General features: G+C 44.9%; 1 protein-coding gene across 1 annotated transcript in view; it reads left to right on the plus strand.

Moving 5' to 3' along the window:
* Positions 1 to 21,047, plus strand: part of LOC119175108 (activating signal cointegrator 1 complex subunit obelus) — a 526,436-nt gene that overhangs the window by 131,204 nt on the left and 374,185 nt on the right. Inside the window, exons 12-13 of the mRNA XM_037426343.2 lie at positions 12,513 to 12,761; positions 19,841 to 19,975. Of these exons, the coding sequence (XP_037282240.2) occupies positions 12,513 to 12,761; positions 19,841 to 19,975 (384 nt within the window). The remainder of the gene's footprint in view (positions 1 to 12,512; positions 12,762 to 19,840; positions 19,976 to 21,047) is intronic.

Raw genomic sequence — 21,047 nt, forward strand, 5'->3', positions numbered from 1 at the left:
TGCATGGCAAGGGTCGGCAAAGTAAGTTGACCGACTTCTGGCAATGAATTTTCGTTCTGCTGGCCGTATCACTGTTTTTATGTCTCATACTCGCAGCAACAAAATTCTCTTGAAAACGAAATTTTTCGGTTTTCCCGGAGATTTCGTTATTGCGGGTTTTGACTGTAATCTGGACTCCTGCGCATGCGGGTCTTGCCGGAAACGAGGCGGTTCATGCGATTGCCTGAGGATTCACAGTCCGGGCACATGCATCGGATGTGTCCCAACTCACTATGGAGGAGGCGGGGTTTACAGCGCGGGATCGCCTCATTTCATTTCATTACATTTGCGCTCACTACCAATTAGAGTGCTTAAGCTTCCTGCCACTCACTCGCAAATCTTCACGCAGATGCGAAATTTTGAGGCGATAGCTGCAGACTCGCACCTTTCTTTCCCCTCACCTCCTACACCACATTCATCTGTCCCTTACCCTTTCCCCTTTTGTAAATTCTGTGCCTCTTCCACATCAGACTTGAACCACATTATGTGGTGCTCTCTTAAGCACCCTCTTTTCACCTTCCTGAAACGCCTAATTTCCAGTGAGAAGCAGTAGGAGGCTGCCTTGAGCAGCTCGAAGCCCGACATTCAGGAGGCCATCCCGGAGTGGGCTGAGAGGGTAGAGGAGGACTACTTGAAGTAGTTTGTCTCCACCACACTCTTTTCTATTGCCCCCTTTTCTTTAAAAGGGCTGAAACGGGGTGTTCAACAAGCAAGATTTCACTCGGCGAACAAAAGATTTATTTAGCGCAAGGGCTAACTGAATGCAAGCCTGCAATCACAGCGCGTCTTCTTCTTCTTCTCGAGCTCTGTGCCCACTGCTTTCGTTACAATCACCCCCGGGCAAGAAGGGAGCCATCCTGGCGACCTAAGGACAGGTGTACACAGAAGAGTCATCGTACGGCTTGAGCCGAGAGACGTGTACGATTTCTTGTCCGGAGATGCATCCAGCAGCTTGACAAGGTTGTTGACAGGGGATGTTTGGCGTACAACTTGATAAGGACCATGGTACCTCGACGAAAGCATGTAGGAGAGTCCCGGAGGAGTAGAAAGAATCCATAGCCACACCAGTGAGTTAGGAGCAAAGCTCATAGGCGTGGTTGACACGTCGTGGCGATGTTTTTGGCGCGTGTGGTTGCGTGACGTGAACGCACGAGCAAGCTTCCGACATTTTTAAGCGTGTGCTGCTGCTTGTGAAACAGTTGTCAATTCAGTAGGGTCTAGTCGATAAGGAAGAATAGTATCCATTGTTGATGATGGCGCGCGTCCATAAAGAAGGAAGAAAGGCGAAAATACAGTGGTGCTTTGCGTTGCAGTGTTGTAGACATATGTCACAAAAGGTAGTATGCTATCCCAATTCGACTGGTCGGATGAAGCTAACATGGCCAGCATATTTCCAAGTGTACAATTAAAACGCTCTGTCGTCCCATTAGTTTGCGGGTGATAGGCTGTGGTAGTGCGATGTGTAATGCAACACTCGCTCTACAACGCTTTGATGGCATCGGATAGAAAAACGCGGCCGCAGTCGCTTGGTAACTCCCGAGGTGCTCCTTGTCTTAAAAACCAGGTTTTGCAGTATAAAACATGCAACGTCTTTTGCGGTAGCAGAAGGTAACGCAGCGGTTTCAGCGTACCGCTTTAGGTGGCCGATAGTGACTGCGCTTGTCCTTGTATCTTCTTGTCGTCCGTGTTTACTACCGCGCAGTTACATACGTCGATCACGAAAGCTCGTGTTGGACATGGCAACGGCTGCAAGGGAACGGTTGTATGTTGAGCGGGCATCTTGCATCGCTGGCACGTAAGGCAAGACGTTACGTAACCGTGAACGAAACGGTACCTACCGCGCCAGTAGTACTGCAGCTGCAAGCAAGTGTATGTTTTTAACACACTGGCGTGGCCACATTGCGAATCATCGTGGAACGTGGCGCAGATGTCAGAGCGGAGATGTCGGGGAATGGCAAGCAACTACTTACGGCCGATCGAGCTGTAGTTTCGGCGATAAAGCAGGTTATCCCGAATAGCGAAGTGTTGTGCTTGATGGCGAAGCGTCCTGGAAACTGGAGCGGTCATCTGGTTTGAGAGAAAGTCCAAAAGGCAAGAAATCTAAGCGTCTTTGCATTGCTCAGAAGGCGTCGTTTGATGTGAGAGCTGTATTCAAGTGGACACCTGTAAAAGCAAACAAGTGAGTAAGATATGGTCACTCCTTCAGAGTTCAGGAACAATTTAAACAACAGTTAGTGTGCAGTTAACAAAAACCGTCAGTACCACGAAATAAAAACAACCACTACACCTCAACGTAAGGATTCATGTAGGAGTGGTAGCTGATGTGACAACGTGGCGTAAAGAAATCTTGTTAGAAAAGCGAATGACTACAGCTCAAGAAAAATATTCACTATGCCCTGGAAGTGTTGTTGCTAATTCTGGAAAAGAAAGACCTGAAAATACTGCATTCTTCGAGCAGAAAGTCAGTGCTTTGAATATACTGCATCAACAGAGGCGAACTCGTTCCCGGCACTGTATAATAAAACCATTCACCCTCAACGACTTGAACCTTGTCAGAATGTGTCATGAAGTCATTTTCTAAAGAATCTGCATCGTTTCAGTTGAAATTCACCGCGTAAAAGCGGCAAAGGAGTGATAAAACCACAGCCCCATGCTTACCTTGTATGCAAACAGCGAGCTTCTTGCATGCCAGATGGGTTGCCAGACAAGAAAAGGGCCGCCCGCTTGCAAGATGGCGGCACCCATGAAAAAATTTTCTATATGCCCGACTCGCGGAATAAACTGCTAGAAAATTCCTATGCCACCAGTTTTCTGCCCATAAGTGTTTATTTGGAAATGAGACTAGGCTGTCATGGTGCAAGCTATTTTTTGATGCACTAAGCCTCTCTATATATGAAAAATTGTCAGTGATTATTTGTAATTGGGCTAATGGTAGCTTGAACGCATGAAAGATGTGTAATCATTTCAGTATATAGCCTTATTCAATTACAACCTGTTCGGTCATGCCTATCACACCACTCCTTCATACGAAGAACTTGTTTGAAATCCATACTTGTTCTTGGTAGATCAAAAAAAGGAGGTTATGAAAACAAGAAATATAGGTAACAAAAGCACACTGGGCAGAGGCCACATTCTTAATAGGCCAATACCGCAAGACAAACGTAAGATCACAATTTTTAGGTGTTTAAGAGACGTAAAGACAAGTTGAAACTTTAAGCCCAGATTTCTCAATACTGTCTGTTTTTGGCATTATGCTCAGCTCGTGGAGTAGATATTTTGGCAATCATTTCATAGATTTGATTTCGTTTGTCTTGCAGTGCTCCTTGATATGTCTTTAAGGGGGCTGCAGTCTTAGTTTTTCATTTTAATCTCTAAAGAATTTTTCCTAGGGCTTCTTGTTTATAGTGCAAGTGTGCTCATTGCAGTGTCGCTGGAGAAAGCGTTAACTACAAGTGTTATTGTTGCAAAAAAATTATTCTGAAAACGCAGCCCCCTTCAGCATACATTTGGCTGTGCGTACAGTAATCACCAACTATTTTTCTCATCTTATAATTCCTCCAGCAGCTCCACGAGGTTCAATGAAGGAATAATTCGTCTCTCATTAAGTATTTGTTCAATGCTCGAAATTTTTATGAAGCACTCTGTGAGACCATTCCTAATGCCTGTGCCAATTTTTGTCAATATCCGACCAAGAACCCCATAAGCCGCGCAGATTTCAACTTGATGTGCTTATCAGACAGTGAAAGGGAGCGCACTACTTAAAGCAGTATGTTTTGTGCAGCTCGTTCTTTATGCCGGTGACGTGGGACACTGAAATTCATATTTCGCGTTGGATGAGGCGTCAAAGACTGGCCTTTGCTTTAATAAATGGTGATGTGTAGTAGGTACCGTGGTCGTAACTGCGCCTGCAATGTGGCAAGACGATGAAGTGCTAGAGACATCTAAGAACCAGAAAATCTGGCTTGACAATATCAAGCTTGGGAACTAACTGTAATCACATGAATATAGTGAAAACACGGATGCATCACAGTAACGGTGGTTTATGCACACTGGTTATTCTACAAAATCTTTGTTGGTCCAAATAGGCATAAATGAAACAGCTCAAAAAAGTGGCATCTGAATTTAAAACAAGAAAAAATGCCCCCATCTTCCCGAAGGGAATATTGAGAAAATGCGATTGCATTGTGTAGCGTCCATAACGGTGTTTTGCACGTGAGGACCGAGCGCTGGAAGAATAATGTTTTTTTTCTTACACCGTGCAGTCAATAGCGTCATTCACTGCCTGTGGTCTTTTTCTGTCGCGAAAAACGCGGTACGCATTTACAGCTCTAGCAGCTAGCATGCACGGTTAAAAGTTATCATGAAGTGAACAAAACAAACATTGTTCTCGGCTCGGCATTGGCGTTTCACAGTGGTGTCTCGAGCACACATTTCCCGTTGTTTTTGAGAGCGCTCAGCCAGCAAACGACCAAGAGTGAGGCGCAAACAGACGAGAATGTGGGGCGCAGGGAGGATAGAGAACGAACGGCGAGAGAAGAAGCGGCCGAGCACTGCAGCTGTTATTGTACCTGACGGCCATGCTGTCAGCGTCTTATGAACACAAACTCTGGCAGCACAAGCGCTACCTACGCGCTTCAAACACACTGCATTGAGGCGGTGGCAAGTCAAGTTCAATTCAAGAAGGTGGGGGCTCCTGTTGGTAGGGACGCGAATAAACACGTGCACCCGTTGCTGTTGCTTACAGCTGCCAACGCCGAAGCGTGGCATGGTGGGGGCTCCGGTTGCTAGCGGCGCGTGCAGTCGCAGCTGTTGCTATGGCGGTGGACGGATCCTGACGGACGCCTGACATAGCCCGACTAAGAAATAGTCCCACACTATCAGTGTCATGTTGAGAAGCATCCTCCTCTTCACGGGGAAGAGGCCTGTCACTGCTGAAGTCAAAGTACTGCCTTTTTTCATGCGGGTCTGTTGATTCATCATCGCCATGCTGTGGAGTCACTGTCTTCACGGGCAATAAATTTGGCTTACCTTCAGTGGTAGGGTCAATCACTTCAGATGCAGTTGAACCTTTTGGCTCCAGTCGCTTCCGAGAAGTCGGTAGTAGAGCTAGCTGTTTTCTCAGAGGTTTTCTGGTTTTTCTCTGCATGATCAGGTATTTTGGGCGGCCCGGTAAAATAGCAGGCATCCAAAATGAGTGTGGGTATATCTTCGGTGCGTGCAACAGGTCGTTTATCTTGTATTCTGCATGATATGTCGCAGAGATAGCCTCTTTTGGAAAATGCTTTGCGCACATATGGTCAGTAGGCTGCAAGACTCTGTCAGCTCTCGGAATTGCCTGTCGCCACTTATTCAAGCACTTTGGTTCACGCGGACCCTTGAGAAGCGACACACGCTCCGTACAAGTTTGATACCTCGGCTTGACATTCGGGATAAAACACCATTTTGAGGCGCCCATTTTGAGGCGCGGCCAGTGACAAGGCCGCTGACACGTACTTGGAGTCATATGCAGCATCGAGGTATACGTGCATGGAATCACAAAATGCGAATCGGAAAAACAAGTGCACTGGCAAGGCTCACAGGCACAGGGCAATGAGTTTCTAAATCACAAAATTCCATGCACATAAAGCTTTCAAAAAGGTGTTCTTCTGCACATGAATTTATGAATGAGCACTTCGTGAATACCTGGCGCCTCATACAGCAGTGCCATCTCAACTCACTCGACGCAAACTACTCATAGCTGAAAGTCATTGGCAAACACAGTTTGCCCGCGCCCTATCCTTACGCGGAGCAGCAAGTGTCAGCACCTAACTTATTCTTACACCGTGGTTTAAACATATCGAGAGGTGCTGCCAAAGGCCACATACAAGGTTTTAGAGTCCATGGTTTAAAGTACAGGTGCCGTTTGCCCCATCTCATTTTAATAGCATGAACAAGCTATGGAAAAATGTCTTTACATTTGGTGACATCACATGCAATGAGGTGTGGCTGCCTCCACGAAGCAGTTTTGGCACACGTGAAGATATTTCCTGTGCTGCAATCTGTCCGCAGTGTGGGGGGTTTGCATACAATCAAGCAGCTTGCCAATTGACACACATATGAACAGCATGTGTTTTGCTTTACTGTCTAGATATGAAAGCACGGCTGAGAAAAAAAGGGTCATTTTACCGATGTCACTTGAATACAAATACATTATAGTGCAGATGCCTATGTTTATCTTGGGTCAGGGGTGCAACAGCTGCACCAGTTGCGCCAATTTGATACAATTTTTGATTGTTGCGCCGAGCTGTGCCAGAATCGTGAAATTATTGAAATTGTGCCACGTTGCGCCAAAATGTCAAGCCACCCTCAAAATCTTCTCATGCGCTATAACTTTGGCGAAATATGCAGGCCACGTTGGCCACCTGCAGATTGCACCATCCGTCAAAGCGTTCAGACCCCAACTATAGTGCCTAGAATCTACTTAAAATATGACCAGATGAAGTGACAACACTGCGTGCCCAACAGTTCGTTGACCGCAGCGGATACCTATTGGCGACGCAACGAAACTGCAAGACAAAAAGGTATTGCTGTAGCCACCAACACTTCGTGGTAAATGTCAATTTCCTAGCTTGAAAACGGGGCTGTGGCTTGTTAAGGGCTAAGTTTGGAAGCGTATACTGCGTATAAGCTCGGTTTGCTGCGAATGCCGGCATTGCCAGTGGCCACATCGATTGCCTTATCAGTGGCACACAAAAACTTTTTTTTGTTTGTATTGAAGTTCTGTCCCGGCCACGGTCCTGGCAATAGATATGCGGTATTGTCGCCGGGCCAATGGGCGGGCGCCGTTGTTATTTTACTTGGTCGGACGCGCTTTGCAAGGGAGCCGTAGTGGCACCTAACCCCTTGGTGAAAGAAGAAAAAGGTGGGAAGTTGGTTGGGGGGGGGGGGGGGGGCAGTTAGAAGACTTCTTGGTTTTGGTTGCAACATCTGCAAAGAATGCTGGTTAAGCTACCTTTGCCGCAGTACATCAGTGATCAGCAGAAAAGCGTTTTGAGATTTGGAAGGAGCTGTTAGCGCTATTCATAAGACGCTGCGCATTTTGCTAGGTAACTCATCATTTGTATGCTGCATAAATCTACATTTCAGTATGATCACTGACGTTTAAATAAGCTAATGGCAATCATATAAAGCACTGCATGACATTTCTGCTTCCCTAAAAAAACTAACTAAATTGTGCGCCAGTTTTTTTTCGCCACCTCTACTCCTCGGTTTTACGAATCTCCCAAATTTCGAAATTGCGACTTTGGTGAATCCATATGTAAATTCACCGAGTCTGTCAAATGATTTGATAGGCTCAGCCAATGCTAATCTGGACTTCATCTCTGTTTGCTCAGTGTGGTGGTTCAAAATACTACTTTCATTGAAATGGGAGTGCTCATGTTCACACTGCATGATTTAGGGGAAGTTGAATGGTTCACACTGTTTTTTTTCAAATGTGAGCATTCCTTTTTATACTGCTTATGATAAAAAAATGTATGATTTTTTCCTGTAACCTGCTCCAAATTTGGGTTTTAGTGCTCCAAAAGTAGCGTTTTGTTGCTCCGAAAATTGCTCCAAATTGTATTTCAGCTGTTGCACTGCTTATGCTTGTTCTTGCTTTCTTTTATCCTTAATATTGAATTTTGTTGCCGCAGCAAAGCAGAAGATGCCACACCGAAAACCGTCACTGAGCCACTATTGCTGTGTGTCATCAGATATTCTGATTTTCTCTATGTTCTTGTTTTTTTCATGCTGCCACAGAGTAGATAGAATACAAACAAGTCCATTTGGCTTTTTTTTATTGACTACTTTACGCTTCTTTTATGGTTATTTAAACATGAGGCTGTATCGTTGTCAGTTCTTGGAGGGCGGTAACCAAGCAATAGCCTGAGGAGACAGCAGCCAATTAATGCTGAACCCCAAAAATAACTGTCGTTTATTCAACTTGATACAAATCTTTGACAACTAGATGGGATGCACCACTAACCAACACATCAACTAGCAGCGACCCCTAATTGCAGGGGTGAGACAGCTGCGCATCTTACGTATTATTTATATGTTTCGTTTTCTTGCACCAAACTGCTCCAAGACAGCCTTAAAATCAAGAATTCTGATGCCAACTTATGCTTCAGGGGGGAAAAAATGTTGAGTTGTGTAGTGAACTAGAATGAGCCGACTTCACTATATGGTCTTTTGAGCAGCCCCATGAATGTCAAGAAAATAAGATGCCCAAACGGGTTTTTTACTTTGCATTTTTCTGGTCATGCCTTAATCTCCCCTGGGCTGTTGTAAATATGCATGACCGTGCAAAAATGTGCTGCCGTCCATAGAGCGCTGCTGCTTCTAGCTAGGTGCTCTGTTCTGGTGCCACTGTCGCTTAGCGAAAACCGCCAACTTAGCCATGCTAACCAAGTGGCATGCGTCCCAAGGTTGACTCTCAGGTTCTTTGTTTTGCATAGGATGTTCCTCCAGTAGCTGCGGTTTTAATGGCGACGCTGTTGTGTGTAGAACGCATGCAACAGGCTCCCGGTTTAACCCATTAGCGACTAATTATTTTGACAGGCGAGTTTTCATTGCATTTTGCAATCCGCACGTCGGTGCCTGCAGGTAGCGAGAGACAGCAGCACTGAAAACAAACTTGCACGATTTGCGAACTCGTGGGGACAGAATGGGCTTGTAAACCAGTTTAAATGGCAATAACGGGCACCTCGGTACTTTATTCCTGACTCATGATATGTCGACGATCACGTGGCACAGTTTTTATAAACCGTGATAGGGCACTGTTGTGGGTCTTGTTATTGAAACTCACAACGAACACTTTAATAGGCGTCGCTGCGTGCCAGCTCTGGGCTAGACACGAGTTTTTAGGCTTAGCTTCATGTTCAAACAGAGTTTCAGTTGGTGACCGTTCCGCAGTGTGATTGGTATACCTCCTCTATATCCTTTCATTTTTTTTCTTCTTCGTCAACAATCTGACATCTGTATGTTTGGCACTTCGTTTGCATAGACGCATTGCTTACCTGCGCTGCACAGTGCGAGCGCTTCACACGAGTGGCGGAGTGGCGCAAGTGGCAATCGCAAGTCTATGTATTATGGGAGTTCTACATGAACAGTGATTGAACAGGCCAACATGGGCAGTATTAATAACGCGTGGTTGCACGCATCGAGAGGTGTTATCACCTAGTATCATATTGGCTTATTTCATGCCATACCCAGACGCTTTACGAGATAGTCGATGCAGCGAGGTTTCTTGGTTCCTGCCTTGCATTCTAGAAAGCGGTCCCACGTGAGGTGGCCGCAAACAGCAGTGCAGTACGCTTTTGTTTTCTGTTAAATGCTTGCAGTACACTTGACGTAAATGTAACTGTTTTTAAGCGAAGGTCCACAGTTACGCAACTACGATTCTTGTGCAATCACAATTTTTAAAATTCTGTGTGTGTGTGATTCATTTTTTTTTCAAATGTTTGCATATAACCTGGTTTTCAGAACATCTTTAAAAATAATATTTCACATGTTTCTTACAAAGAGTAGTGCACTTCATACCTGGCAATGATCTGTTCAAAAAATTTCTTCTAAGGCTGTTTCAGTGTTATGTGTATTATAGTCCAATTAACATGTGCACTTGAAACTTGTATATTCAAGCTCCCAGGCCGACATATTAAATGCCGCTAACTGCTCTCAAGCAAGGTTCGTCTGCTCCAAAATTGGAATTTCGAGTCTCCAAAAACTTCTCCATATTGAGTCTCGGTCGTCACACCCCTGCTACTGGTGGAATGCCAGCAAATGTGGATGTATATTCGTTACTGCTGATGGTTGAGTGATGCTGCATCCTGTTAGCTCATTATTATTTCTTATTTATTTATTTTTTTGAAGAATATTCGCAGTGCATCTTAGGCATTATTGTGGGGGGCACAGTGTGTCATAGAAGTAATCCGCAGTCTTGCGGCAAACTAAATCAGCTGGTGACATATTCCATTCGACAATGGCTTGCGGAAAAAAAGAATGCTCAAAAAGATCCGTTCTTGGGTTGTATGGCTGTACTTTAAATTTGTGGTCTGGACGAGAGGAATGAAGATACGCTGGTTTTAAATATTCTGAAGGATTAATGCATGTTTTCTTGTCATAGATTGAATAAAAGTTTTAATCCTATGCTCTCGTGGGGCGGCTGTATGACCTCATTCTTGAGTTGCTCCGAATGCCATTTTAAATGACCGCTCTCACCAATGGGAGACTCGTTATACCTTTGACCAGAAGAGGGGTGAACCCTGACAGCACCCAGTAAAACGTTGGACAGTTCGTATTAGCATGCTTATTCCACGACTGGTTGCACCACAAGGTAGTGCCGGTGAATTTTGGGCAGCCCATGGAGAGGAGAATCTGATTCTATTTTTCAAAAGGGGGGGCCATTTGAGAACTTGAGTGAACAGTCTTTGTAGCTCCCCTCCGTTGGGTTCCCAAAAAAGCCTTTTGATCTTGTTGGCATATATCCGTGCTTCAAAGCTTGATTTTCCTTTTTTATGGGAGAGTGTTCTTATTTTTTACTTTTTTTTAGCTTCTCTGGTATGTTTCTTCCTTGTGGCATTGGCTCACTCCGCAACCTTTAAGGCTGCTTTGATTGCATGCACTTGATGAACTGAGATCGCGCCACTTGTTTCACAGTGTTGGCCAGCATTTGGTTGTGTTGATGCCGTGCCATCAGTGCTTGCGCTGCCAATGCATGTCTGCATGTAGATGGCTTCTGAATGCCTAGCTTACTTGAAATATTGGTTCATTTTGTGAGTCATGCTACACTGAGTCAACTGAATGCACAATAAACAGCTGAATGCACAATAAACAGGACAAAGGTTAATCTTCTCAAGATATTATACACCTGCATCCTACTCAAACAAAACATCTTACATAGTGGCTCAGATTTGCATAAAATTACCGCTAAGTGACAGTTTTGACTTCCTTTGATAGACTAGTGCTGTGCATGAACATTGTTTACTTATGCCGATAATATCAACAGTGCTCGTTGTAGTGTTCTCTCAGGGGATGCTACTGTACTCACCAGCTCGTCCAGGGACCAGTTCCTATTACTCCAACATAGTTGCAAATTCATTCTGTATGTTCTTTAGTATCAAAGGACACAGCCCAGAACATCACATTCTTTTGGTTCATGGCAAGTGCATGGTTTTTGAACCAGGACCTTTTCTTGTGGAATTATTGTTCATCAAACACGGTTATGTGCATTATAAACACATCAGTGTGGTGAACATGGGTGTAGTGATTGCCTGGATGGTTAAATGGCTCGATGAAATCTAAAAATACTTTAACAAATGGCCAAAGGACTTCTGATGTGTTCTGTTTTTTGTGTGGGCTGCTGCTTAAAATGTGCCTTGTAATTGTATCTTGTGAGAATGTTAACTGGGACTGGTGCTAGTGCATCTCATGAGAAGATTTGCATCCAATGCAACTTAATTCGTGAACAAGATACTTTTCCACTGTGTGTGGGTGCTATAATCTGTAAAGTCGTTTGCACCTCAGTCTGTGTTAACAGCTGCTGAGGTGGTGTAGTGCTTGCGAGAGTTCATTATCACAGTGATCATGATGGTTAGTGCACTGGTGCCATCAGTGACGCCTGGCGGCGAGGCTACGTGGCCAGGCAGAAAACATATTGGCATGTGGTGGCTGGCGCAAATGGTGGTGTCTCGCGGTAGGTCCACGGGTCGCCGTAGCAGGCTGTCTCTCGTGGGCCCTTCGTGGTGAGTCTAACGTCGGCAATGCCACCTTCGCATTTGGTTTGTTGATTGAGTGCATTGAGGGTACTGATCACTAGTTATGTATTGATTCGGCTGGCAATATCATCGATGTAAAAGTATGTTCGAGAGCGGGCTCTCATTTTCGAGACCCTATAACTGTTGGCAGGACCATAGAAGCAGTTTTGTCTTGAAATATAGTTGAACACATGAAAGTATTCGGTCGCATGAAAATTTTTATTGTTACAACCTGTTTGTAAGGAATAAGAATGAATTAGGGAACGCATAAAGTTGTTATTGGAGTGCCTGATCATTTTTCTTTCTGGCTGCAGGCATTGAAATACTTCTAGTTGACACAGCTTTTTCTTCTCTACTCTCTGGTGGTCCAATTGCATGCACCTATCGCGGCCAACCTTTGACTTTTCTAAAGTAGGTAGCTACGAGTGATTTTAGTTGATCCGGCCTTTTCATTCCCCCCAGAGAACGTTCATGATAGAGCATACTGAGGACTAGCCACAGTGGAGGCATTAGATAGACTGAGTGTATTGCTAACTTGGTTGTAATGAGATATAATTTCTTAAAATCATCAGCAGCCGGAGTACATTTCTTAAAAGGTTTGTTTGCTATGCTATTAGTTATCCCATCTCAGACAGATTGCGGATGTTGTGGCCAATAGCCAATGCATGCATATAAACTTGCATGTGTTTTTCTTTTCAGGTGGAATCGTCCCAAACAATGATTCGCATTGTTGGGCTCTCAGCAACGCTGCCCAACTATGAGGATGTGGCCCACTTTCTGCGTGTCAATCCACGTCAGGGCTTGTTCTACTTTGACAACCGATTTCGCCCTGTTCCCCTGGGGCAGACTTTTGTTGGCGTAAAGGCCACATCACCTTTACAGCAACTGACTGACATGGATGAAGTCTGCTTTGAAAAGGTCTACTCGGTCATCCAGAAGGGCTACCAGGTATCCTCTACTGCCATAAATGGTGCTTTAAGGGGAGACACTGGTCTCCAAAATTTTTTTAAAAATTTTGAATAGTTACAGCTCAAGTTTTTATAAAGCTCAAATTTTTATGTGATATGCTTTTTTCGCAGCTGAAAACAAATATTCAATTAGTTTTCAGCTGTCACAGATTTTATAATGACTGTTCCATAAACTTACATTTTGACCGCTGTTGCCTGTTGTTTAGACAGCTTTCTCATAAAAGATTGCTGTAAATTAGATGTTACAGTGTTCTGTAAAAAACAGGGAGTGCAAGGAAACCATAATTTTACTTTCAGCTTCTTTTGTTCAAGAGCTATAGCCTCAACAAGTAGACTCATCAAAAATCTGAAAAAGTTGCTTAATTATATTACTAATTAAATTGCTGTTGAGAAAATTACGATTTCTTGGTCTTCTTGCACCATTTAATTTATAAGCTTTCAAATGCTGCAAAAATGATCAAGATCTAACATCTAGATCAAAAAAGACTGTGGGTAATGGCCTCGAACGTGATGAAAAATGTTGTTTTGAGAAAACGAGAAAAGAAGTTTAGGGACATGGTGAGCATGTATATTTATCAGGCAAAGGTGTTAATCAGTGCACTAATGATGCTAGAAGCCTCCAGGAGTGTAGTCGTCATCATTCTTCGTGCGCTCTCTTTTCATTGCACGCCTGATGTTTCCAGGGTTTCAAATGTTCAGCATTTTGACGGTGCTTGCGCAGTCCTCAAAACGTGCATGACAGCCTTCTGTGAGGCAGCAATCATTTTCAGTTTCACGTAATTTTTATGTCTTTACGTACATACATCTTCGTGAAATAATCAGTGTGACAAAAAATTCAACTCAACACAGTTTGTCTGTTTTGCTGTGCCGCACAAATCCTGAATGGGTCGCGCGCCGCATTTTTCCTACTTCCGGTGAGCTCCGTACAATTTTCACTTTTCCGCACTCATCACATGTCAGCACAAGTTTCGTGGCAATGCCATATTTTCAATCTTTCTTTGAAATGCTGCCAGGCCCGCCACACACACTGCACTTCATACACTGAAGCTGTTCATTCATTATCGCTAAGCTTACCATGGTGAATGGCGTTCCATTCGTGCGGTCACTTCCAAGTCTCGACCGGTTGCGTCGTGTGGCGCCTTCGACGAAAGGTCTCTGAATGTCACTCGCACAACACTCAAGGGCCACTTTTTCAGCGTCGGAAACCAGGGGAGTGCCGAGGCGCTGGCCCCGTCTATGGCATCTGTGATCGCAAGGCCCCCCTTCGTGATAGCGTTGGCACAGCCAGCTTTTTCCGTGTTCTCGGCACCAAAGAGTTTCGCTGGTAAGATGCTGTGTGCTCTCAGATGCCGTTTTCGCTTTTTTCTGAACACATGAGCAGTATAAACTTTTGATGACCGCCTGCCATCACATCAATTACACAGCTGTCGCTTAGGCCTCATCACAAAATGGCAGACTGCGCACCGCTTTCTAGTGACGAATTCTTTGACATCCAATAGGGAACCGGAAACAGCCCCATGTGATAGAAATGCACCAATGATGTGCGAGTATTTGGATCTTTTTTTATTCGTGATAGCTGCATTGTTGTTAGACGAAAAGCATTCTTCCACTAGGAAAAGACAAAAAAAGAATACGTCTTTCAAATGAAATCAAAGTGGCTGCGCTACTTGGCATGGTTCTCAGGGACCGCGGCGTCGAATATGGCCGTTTATTAGGTGGTTTCGCGAGTGAAAATGGTCACAAAACTGACTTTGAGACCTAATTACTTTACAAATATGCATTACATGGCAATAGCATTTTAGGAACACTTTCTTCAGACTCTATATATAGTGGAACCGCGTTCATACATTTTTCAGCGGACCGGGTTAGAAAAACGTAACAGCCAAGAAAAGGCAAGAGGGAGGAAAGCTCTGAAAATGAATGAGAGCACAGGCGCTTCGACAACAAACAATTAATTTTGGCAAGGTGAGCCTAAGACTTGAAGTATTAGAAGATAGTTGACTGCTGCTTCTTTCGCTCGCTGGTAAGCACAATATGCTTCTCAATGATCTGGAAGGCCGCATTGCTTTCAACGTCGCTTGGTGTGCGACGCACCTGCGAAGGTAGTCCAGGACCGCGACGGCTTCTCCAAAGTTGAGATTGACCGACTCCACTGCCAACTTTTCAGAATCCTGTGGCTCATGCTCGTCGTCGTCATCGATGTCCCTGTCTTCAGTTGTGACCGAGTTTGCAATGATCTCCACAATAATCTGGCATTCTGACGTCACGACAGCAGCATCCACAACGACGTAGTCGTCGTACAGTATAACCTCGTTACAATGGATCCGCTTACAACAGACATTCGGTTACTACATACTAATTTGCAGCGTTATGCATACCTCCCTATTCGTTTCATTTATTGAGCTTCGTTTACTGCGGATTCTGGTTCAATGGACATTCAGGTATAAAAGACTCAAATGTGAAGCCACTGAGCTGGTCAGGATTCTTTTACAGTGGACTTTCGTGTCGTGGATGTTTCAAATTCAATAACTTGGCATACTTTCGGGACGGGAATAGGGCTGTGAATATCGATGGATATGAATGAGAAGAGCATGGGCAGATGAAACCAACCTCAGCAGAAAAGATTTGCGACAGCAAGCCCCAACGCAAAGATTCATTGCTGCCAGCTGAGCGCGAAACGACTGATCGGTGGCGGCAGTGTGATAAGATAGCCGAGCGTCGAGCAGCTTCGTTCGAGTGCTTTGTAGCACCATTGATCGATTGATTTTCATCAATGCCAACAATGAGTGACTACACGCACCGCTTCAGAGAATGTCATTGTATTACTAACGGTCAGGCATTTGGGAGAAGTGTTTGTTTCTTTAATGTTAGCTTTAGAACTAATGTAAAGTTATGACTGATACCCTGGTGGCATTAGAAGGGAGCTTCGCATGAATTCGTACCGCTGTGTGGCTTGGAACTCTTCGCTAACTGCACGCACCAGCTGTAGAATCCCTGCTGTGACACAATCGCTCATAAGTTGCGATGCCAGTGCTCAGCTTGCTTTCCTACAACACAGCTCAGCGGTGCTTTTCCATTATTGTGATATGTTGCTACTAAAAAGTTCCTATGAGAGGGAAGGCAACGGAGCCATTATGTACATTGAAAAGTACGATAAAGTAGGCACAGCTGCTTGTGAACCGATTCCTAATATAGTTAAACGTATGTGCAATAAACGATTCCTGCATTAAACGTATGTGCGTTTTTGTGTAAATTTGTTATTTTACCCTTTTTTGTATTTTGGATTTGTTTTCGCGCTCGCATTTGTGTGAATGTGTATAAATATGTGAGTGCTTTCATGTCTGTATATGATTATTCCAATTCTGTTTTTCTTGTGCTTGTTTTTGCAAAGCATGCTGCAGCCACATCTTTATTTACAATTTCATTACCACGTTCAACATTGCTGAGCATTGTCTGGTATGCAAATATGACAACCCAATGCTAGCAAAGTTAACCATGTTAATAATTGTGCTTGAATTTGCGTTACTTGCCCAAGTCAGGTTAATAAATTAAAAATTGGCTATGACAACACTTCAATTTTCAGTGCAGACTCTGGTAACATAATCATGAAGTGTGCTCCGACTACTGCTATTTCACTATGGGGCACGTCACATTCGACGGTGGCTGCCTGAACGAGCAATTTGGGTCTCACTAAGCTAATGATGTTTTATATTTGTTCTGTTATTTGTATTACTTGTGTGATCCAGATAACCAAAATAAACAATGGAACAACATGAATGTGCTTTGGCATGCAAGCTGCTAACAGTGGCTGTCAGTTTCATGTTGACTGCTGCTATTTCAGCAGGAATGGTTATGATAACACTTCAATTTTCAGTGCTGACTGCTAACTGAGCAATAAAGCGCGTCAAACTCGGTGGTGGCTGCCTGATTGAGCATTTTGATGGTTAGCAAGTTTGAGGTTAGCAAGTTTCAATTCAGATATGCCAGCATTGAAATGTGTTTCTATGCCACTTCTGAAATCAGGCGTGATGTGTGAGGGACGTTGCTTGTCGGAATTGACCTTCTATGAAAGGGATGCGCCATAAATGGAACTGCTTATTTGTTTGAGAGGTCACGGAATGAATGGTAGGCTCTTGCAAACCCACCGGGCATAAATTTGGTAGCCCTAATGAGGGCTGTTTGTTCATTGATACGAAGCTGCTAGGCTTCGTGGCTCAATGCCAGAGTGGATCAATGCCAGAGAGCTCGCAGTCGTCGCTTTCATCAGTGTCATCTTCACCCAGCTGGATGATGATGGGTTGAATGTGCTCACTCCCAGATGGGTCAAGTCTTAACTTTGCCTCCACGTTCATCAAGTGCTGAATGCTCTTCCACCAGTCTTCCGCTGTTACCTGCTCGATTTTATCTATCAAGATGGTGTCGACCGTGGACAGCTTAAAGTCTCTGTTGTCTACAGCGACACCATTCTTGACCTTCGGCCACACAAGCTCAATGGGATGAAATTCGCAGTGGTACGGCAGGAGCCTGTGTACAATGAAACCGGCCATTACAGCTGTGTTGTCTTCGATGTAGCTCAGAAAGCATGACTTTACAGATGCCACCAGCTCAAGAAGCTGCTTCTTTATCATCTTTTTACTGTAGGTGGCATTCTTGCTTGTGAGCCACTCCTATATTTCTTCCTTCTTCCAGGCCGTCGTCAGCAATTTCTCTTCTCGCCGGCTATGGTAAAGTGCATTGTCTAAAACAATAACGCTACCAGCTGGAAACTTTAGCAGAACGTCATTGAACCAGCCCTCAAAGTGATTGCCATTCATTTCTTCGTGGTAGTCGCCTATCTTTTGGCCTGAGAAAACATCCAAGCAGCCGTCGACAAAGCCATTCACGCTGCCTATGTGCATCACGATCAGGCGCTGACCTTTTCCAGGAGGTTGTTTTAGACCCGTCGTCAGGCCATTTGCTCGAGAGAACACACGTCTGAGCTTCTGCACCAGGGTGTCTGTCCACACGATTGACCGAGTGTGTCCTGCCGTGACCCATGTCTCATCGAGGTAAAGATCCTTGGGCCACCCGATAATGCTCCACGTCACGGTGGTAGCAATTCTGCCAATCGGTGATGTCATCCCGGTCGATAAGCAGGGAGTTGCGGCTTCCCTTTTTATGCTTGAAGCCGATATCGGCAAGCAGGCGATGCACTGTACACCGCCTTAGTGATTTTAGTTCCATATGCTCCGAAAACCCGGCAGTTATCTTCTCGATCCTCGTTATCTTGTTGCGACCAAAGAAATCGTGCACACATGGCCTCAGCGTGCACAACCTGAAGCTGTCAAACTTTGCTTGCGTCTTCTCTCCCCCAAATTGCGTGAGCACTTTCACGAGGGCATCGTCAGTTTGCCCCCCGAAAAAATGCGAAGCTTTAACTTGCTCCCTCACCCTGAACACAGTCCTTTTGCCGACACCGAGCATGTCGGCGACAAACCTGCTCGTGTCCTCCACAGTGCATTCGGGCTCCCTATTGTGTGTAACAGTGGAAGATCATGTTGCGTAAATAGCTGTTCAGGATGTGGCCGCTCTTGTTCTTGCTGAAGCTCCTTGGTGGTGTGGCCATCGAGGTGACACAAGGCTTGTACGGCAACAAATGATCACGTTTCGATGTCACGTCACTAGGCTCTATGACAGAAAACTTGCACGGAACAGAGTTGCTCATTCATATCAGGTGCAAAACTTCCCATGTATCAAAATCTGAACATGTCATTAGCCCCTTTGTCGGGAGTGAGCATACTGTCGCGCCACCTGTCAATCCTCACACCCATTATTAAACGCGTTATTTGTGTTTTGCGTTGTTGCTCCAAGACGGCGCAAACGTCGGCTAACTCCCAAAGAATTGGGCCAGCTGCGTGTCCGTATTCTGGAACGCAGTTTCGCAACTCGTATAATTGAATAACTCTGGCACGGAATACCGTGCGCCAATGTGCGCAAACTCACAAGATTGCAAATTCGCAACCGAAAAAAAAAAAGCCTGACCCATTGAAAAAAAAAAAAAGCTTTTGCAAACACACAAAAAGTACATACGAATCTTATGCTATGAAACTAGTGACTGCCTGGTGCCGTCGATCTTGCTCCGTAGCAGACGACACACAGTGTTGTAGAAGGCACGGAGTAATTTTTCTCTCCTGATATGGCATGTGGCGTAGCATTTTCATCATTACAGTTTTATCAAAGCACTCGTCAAGATACACAAATCTTATTTATACAGACAAATACGCGTTTTAGAAGCAGTCATAATTTATTGAGCGGGTCAATTTGTTTAGTCGCGGAGCAAATTGGCTGCTGCGCTACGGTCATTTGGGCGGGGCCTCTCCTGCCTTCTTTAATTGTACCCAAATATACATTGGACTGAATCAAGGCTAGGCATTTCTGCCATGTAATGACACTATATGTATATACAGTAGACTCTCAGTAAACAGAATCTGAAGGGATTGGTAAAGTATGTTTCATTTAACAGCAGTTCTGTTTACTGAAAGGTGAACATGGATGCAGAATACAAGCCAAAAACCAAGCATTGCATAGGATATAGTTCCGTTCAAGCAGTAGTTCTAATTGCCCCGCCGTGGTGGTCTAGTGGCTAAGATACTCGGCTGCTGACCCGCAGGTCGCGGGTTCAAATCCTGGCTGTGGCGGCTGCATTTCCGATGGAGGTGGAAATGTTGTAGGCCGGCCCGTGTGTTCAGATTTGGGTGCACGTTAAAGAACTCCAGGTGGTCGAAATTTCCGGAGCCCTCCATAACGGTGTCTCTCATAATCATATGGTGGTTTTGGGACGTTAAACCCCACATATCAATCAATCAATCAAAGCAGTAGTTCCAATTAACAGATTTCCATTTACTGAGAGTCTATTGTAATGTGCAATAAGACTAGTCAGAATTTTGAAACATGGTTGTAGTAAAAACAATTCCTATGTTGTCCTTAGAAACTTGCGTGAACCTTGAAATGTGGTGCTAGTGTATTGGGCGGCAGTTGGGTCCCAGGAGGTTTACTGTAGTACCACTTGTGCTCTTGCAGGTCATGGTGTTTGTTCACTCTCGAAACTCGACTGTTAAGACTGCCCGTACACTGAGAGACATGGCCCAGCAGCAAGGAAAGCTTCCCAAGTTTCAGGTCCAGCAGAGTGCTCAGCATGCAGCTGCAGAGAAGCAAGTGAGTGTTTCACGTAGCATGATACTTGTGGGCTGTGCCACCAAAGAACAAACAATAAAAGGTAATGAAATGGCTTATTTGCCCACACACTGCACAGTGTGTAAATGTGAGGCATGTTTTCAGCAGACTAAGATACAGTCGAGCCCACATATAACGGTTCCTCTTAAAACGAACTTTCGCTTAAAACGAATGATACTTGGGGACGATGAAAATATACGTGATTGCAATTGCACAACATCGCACTTGCAACAAACCTCTCTGAGTACTGCTGATCTGCGAGGCCTGGTTCACGCTAGGGGCAAGCCTCCCCTGACAATGCAGTGCCATAGACCGCCGGCCGCCGCCGCCGCGGGAGAGCTGTTCAAAGTGCACGACAAGTTTTGCCGGCAAACATGAGTGCCCTTCGGAATGTAGTTGTCGACCGCCACGAATCTATCAAGCAGTCGCCGTGCGCTCTGTAGCTTGCAAGCTCCGAACTGATGCTTTCATTCGCTTTACTCGTGTCATTTAGCTTCGACAACACGGTAACCAAATCGATTCGGCATCGTTTTTCAGAGCCATGTTGAAATAACTGTTGTTGTAGGCTAAAGCAAGCCTTCCAGAATCTTGGCGGGCATACGTTTCCATATTTAGTTTTTGCTATTATTGCATAGCTGGCGCTACAGGTCCAAATGCCTACTTTGGTAGACATGATTTTTAATTGCTGTACGCTTTTTTGAATACCGAACAGGCTATTATGCTCTATTCAATGCTAGAGCGTAGTCTGGGAACAACATGTATGACGTAGCATGAAAACCGCGGAGCAAGAAGTGAGCAGCTTGAAGTGTTCTGCGGTTGACACAGACGGTGCGAAGAGGTGAAAGCAGACGATGCGGCTCAGCCATGTTGCTCCTCTGTCGCTGATTGGCTACACCTCTCTCTGGCAAATGGCAAGCGGCACAAAAATGGGTCTCGGATTCATTCTTTGAACGGCAAAGAACGGCAGACGTGTGCGAAGGAAGCAGCCGGTAGGGCTGCCTGAGAACATCAAATGGCGAGCCATGCATGCCGCTATCGTGAACCGGCCCTTACA

Source organism: Rhipicephalus microplus, chromosome 5 (assembly GCF_043290135.1).
Source record: "Rhipicephalus microplus isolate Deutch F79 chromosome 5, USDA_Rmic, whole genome shotgun sequence".
Lineage (NCBI taxonomy): Eukaryota > Metazoa > Arthropoda > Arachnida > Ixodida > Ixodidae > Rhipicephalus > Rhipicephalus microplus.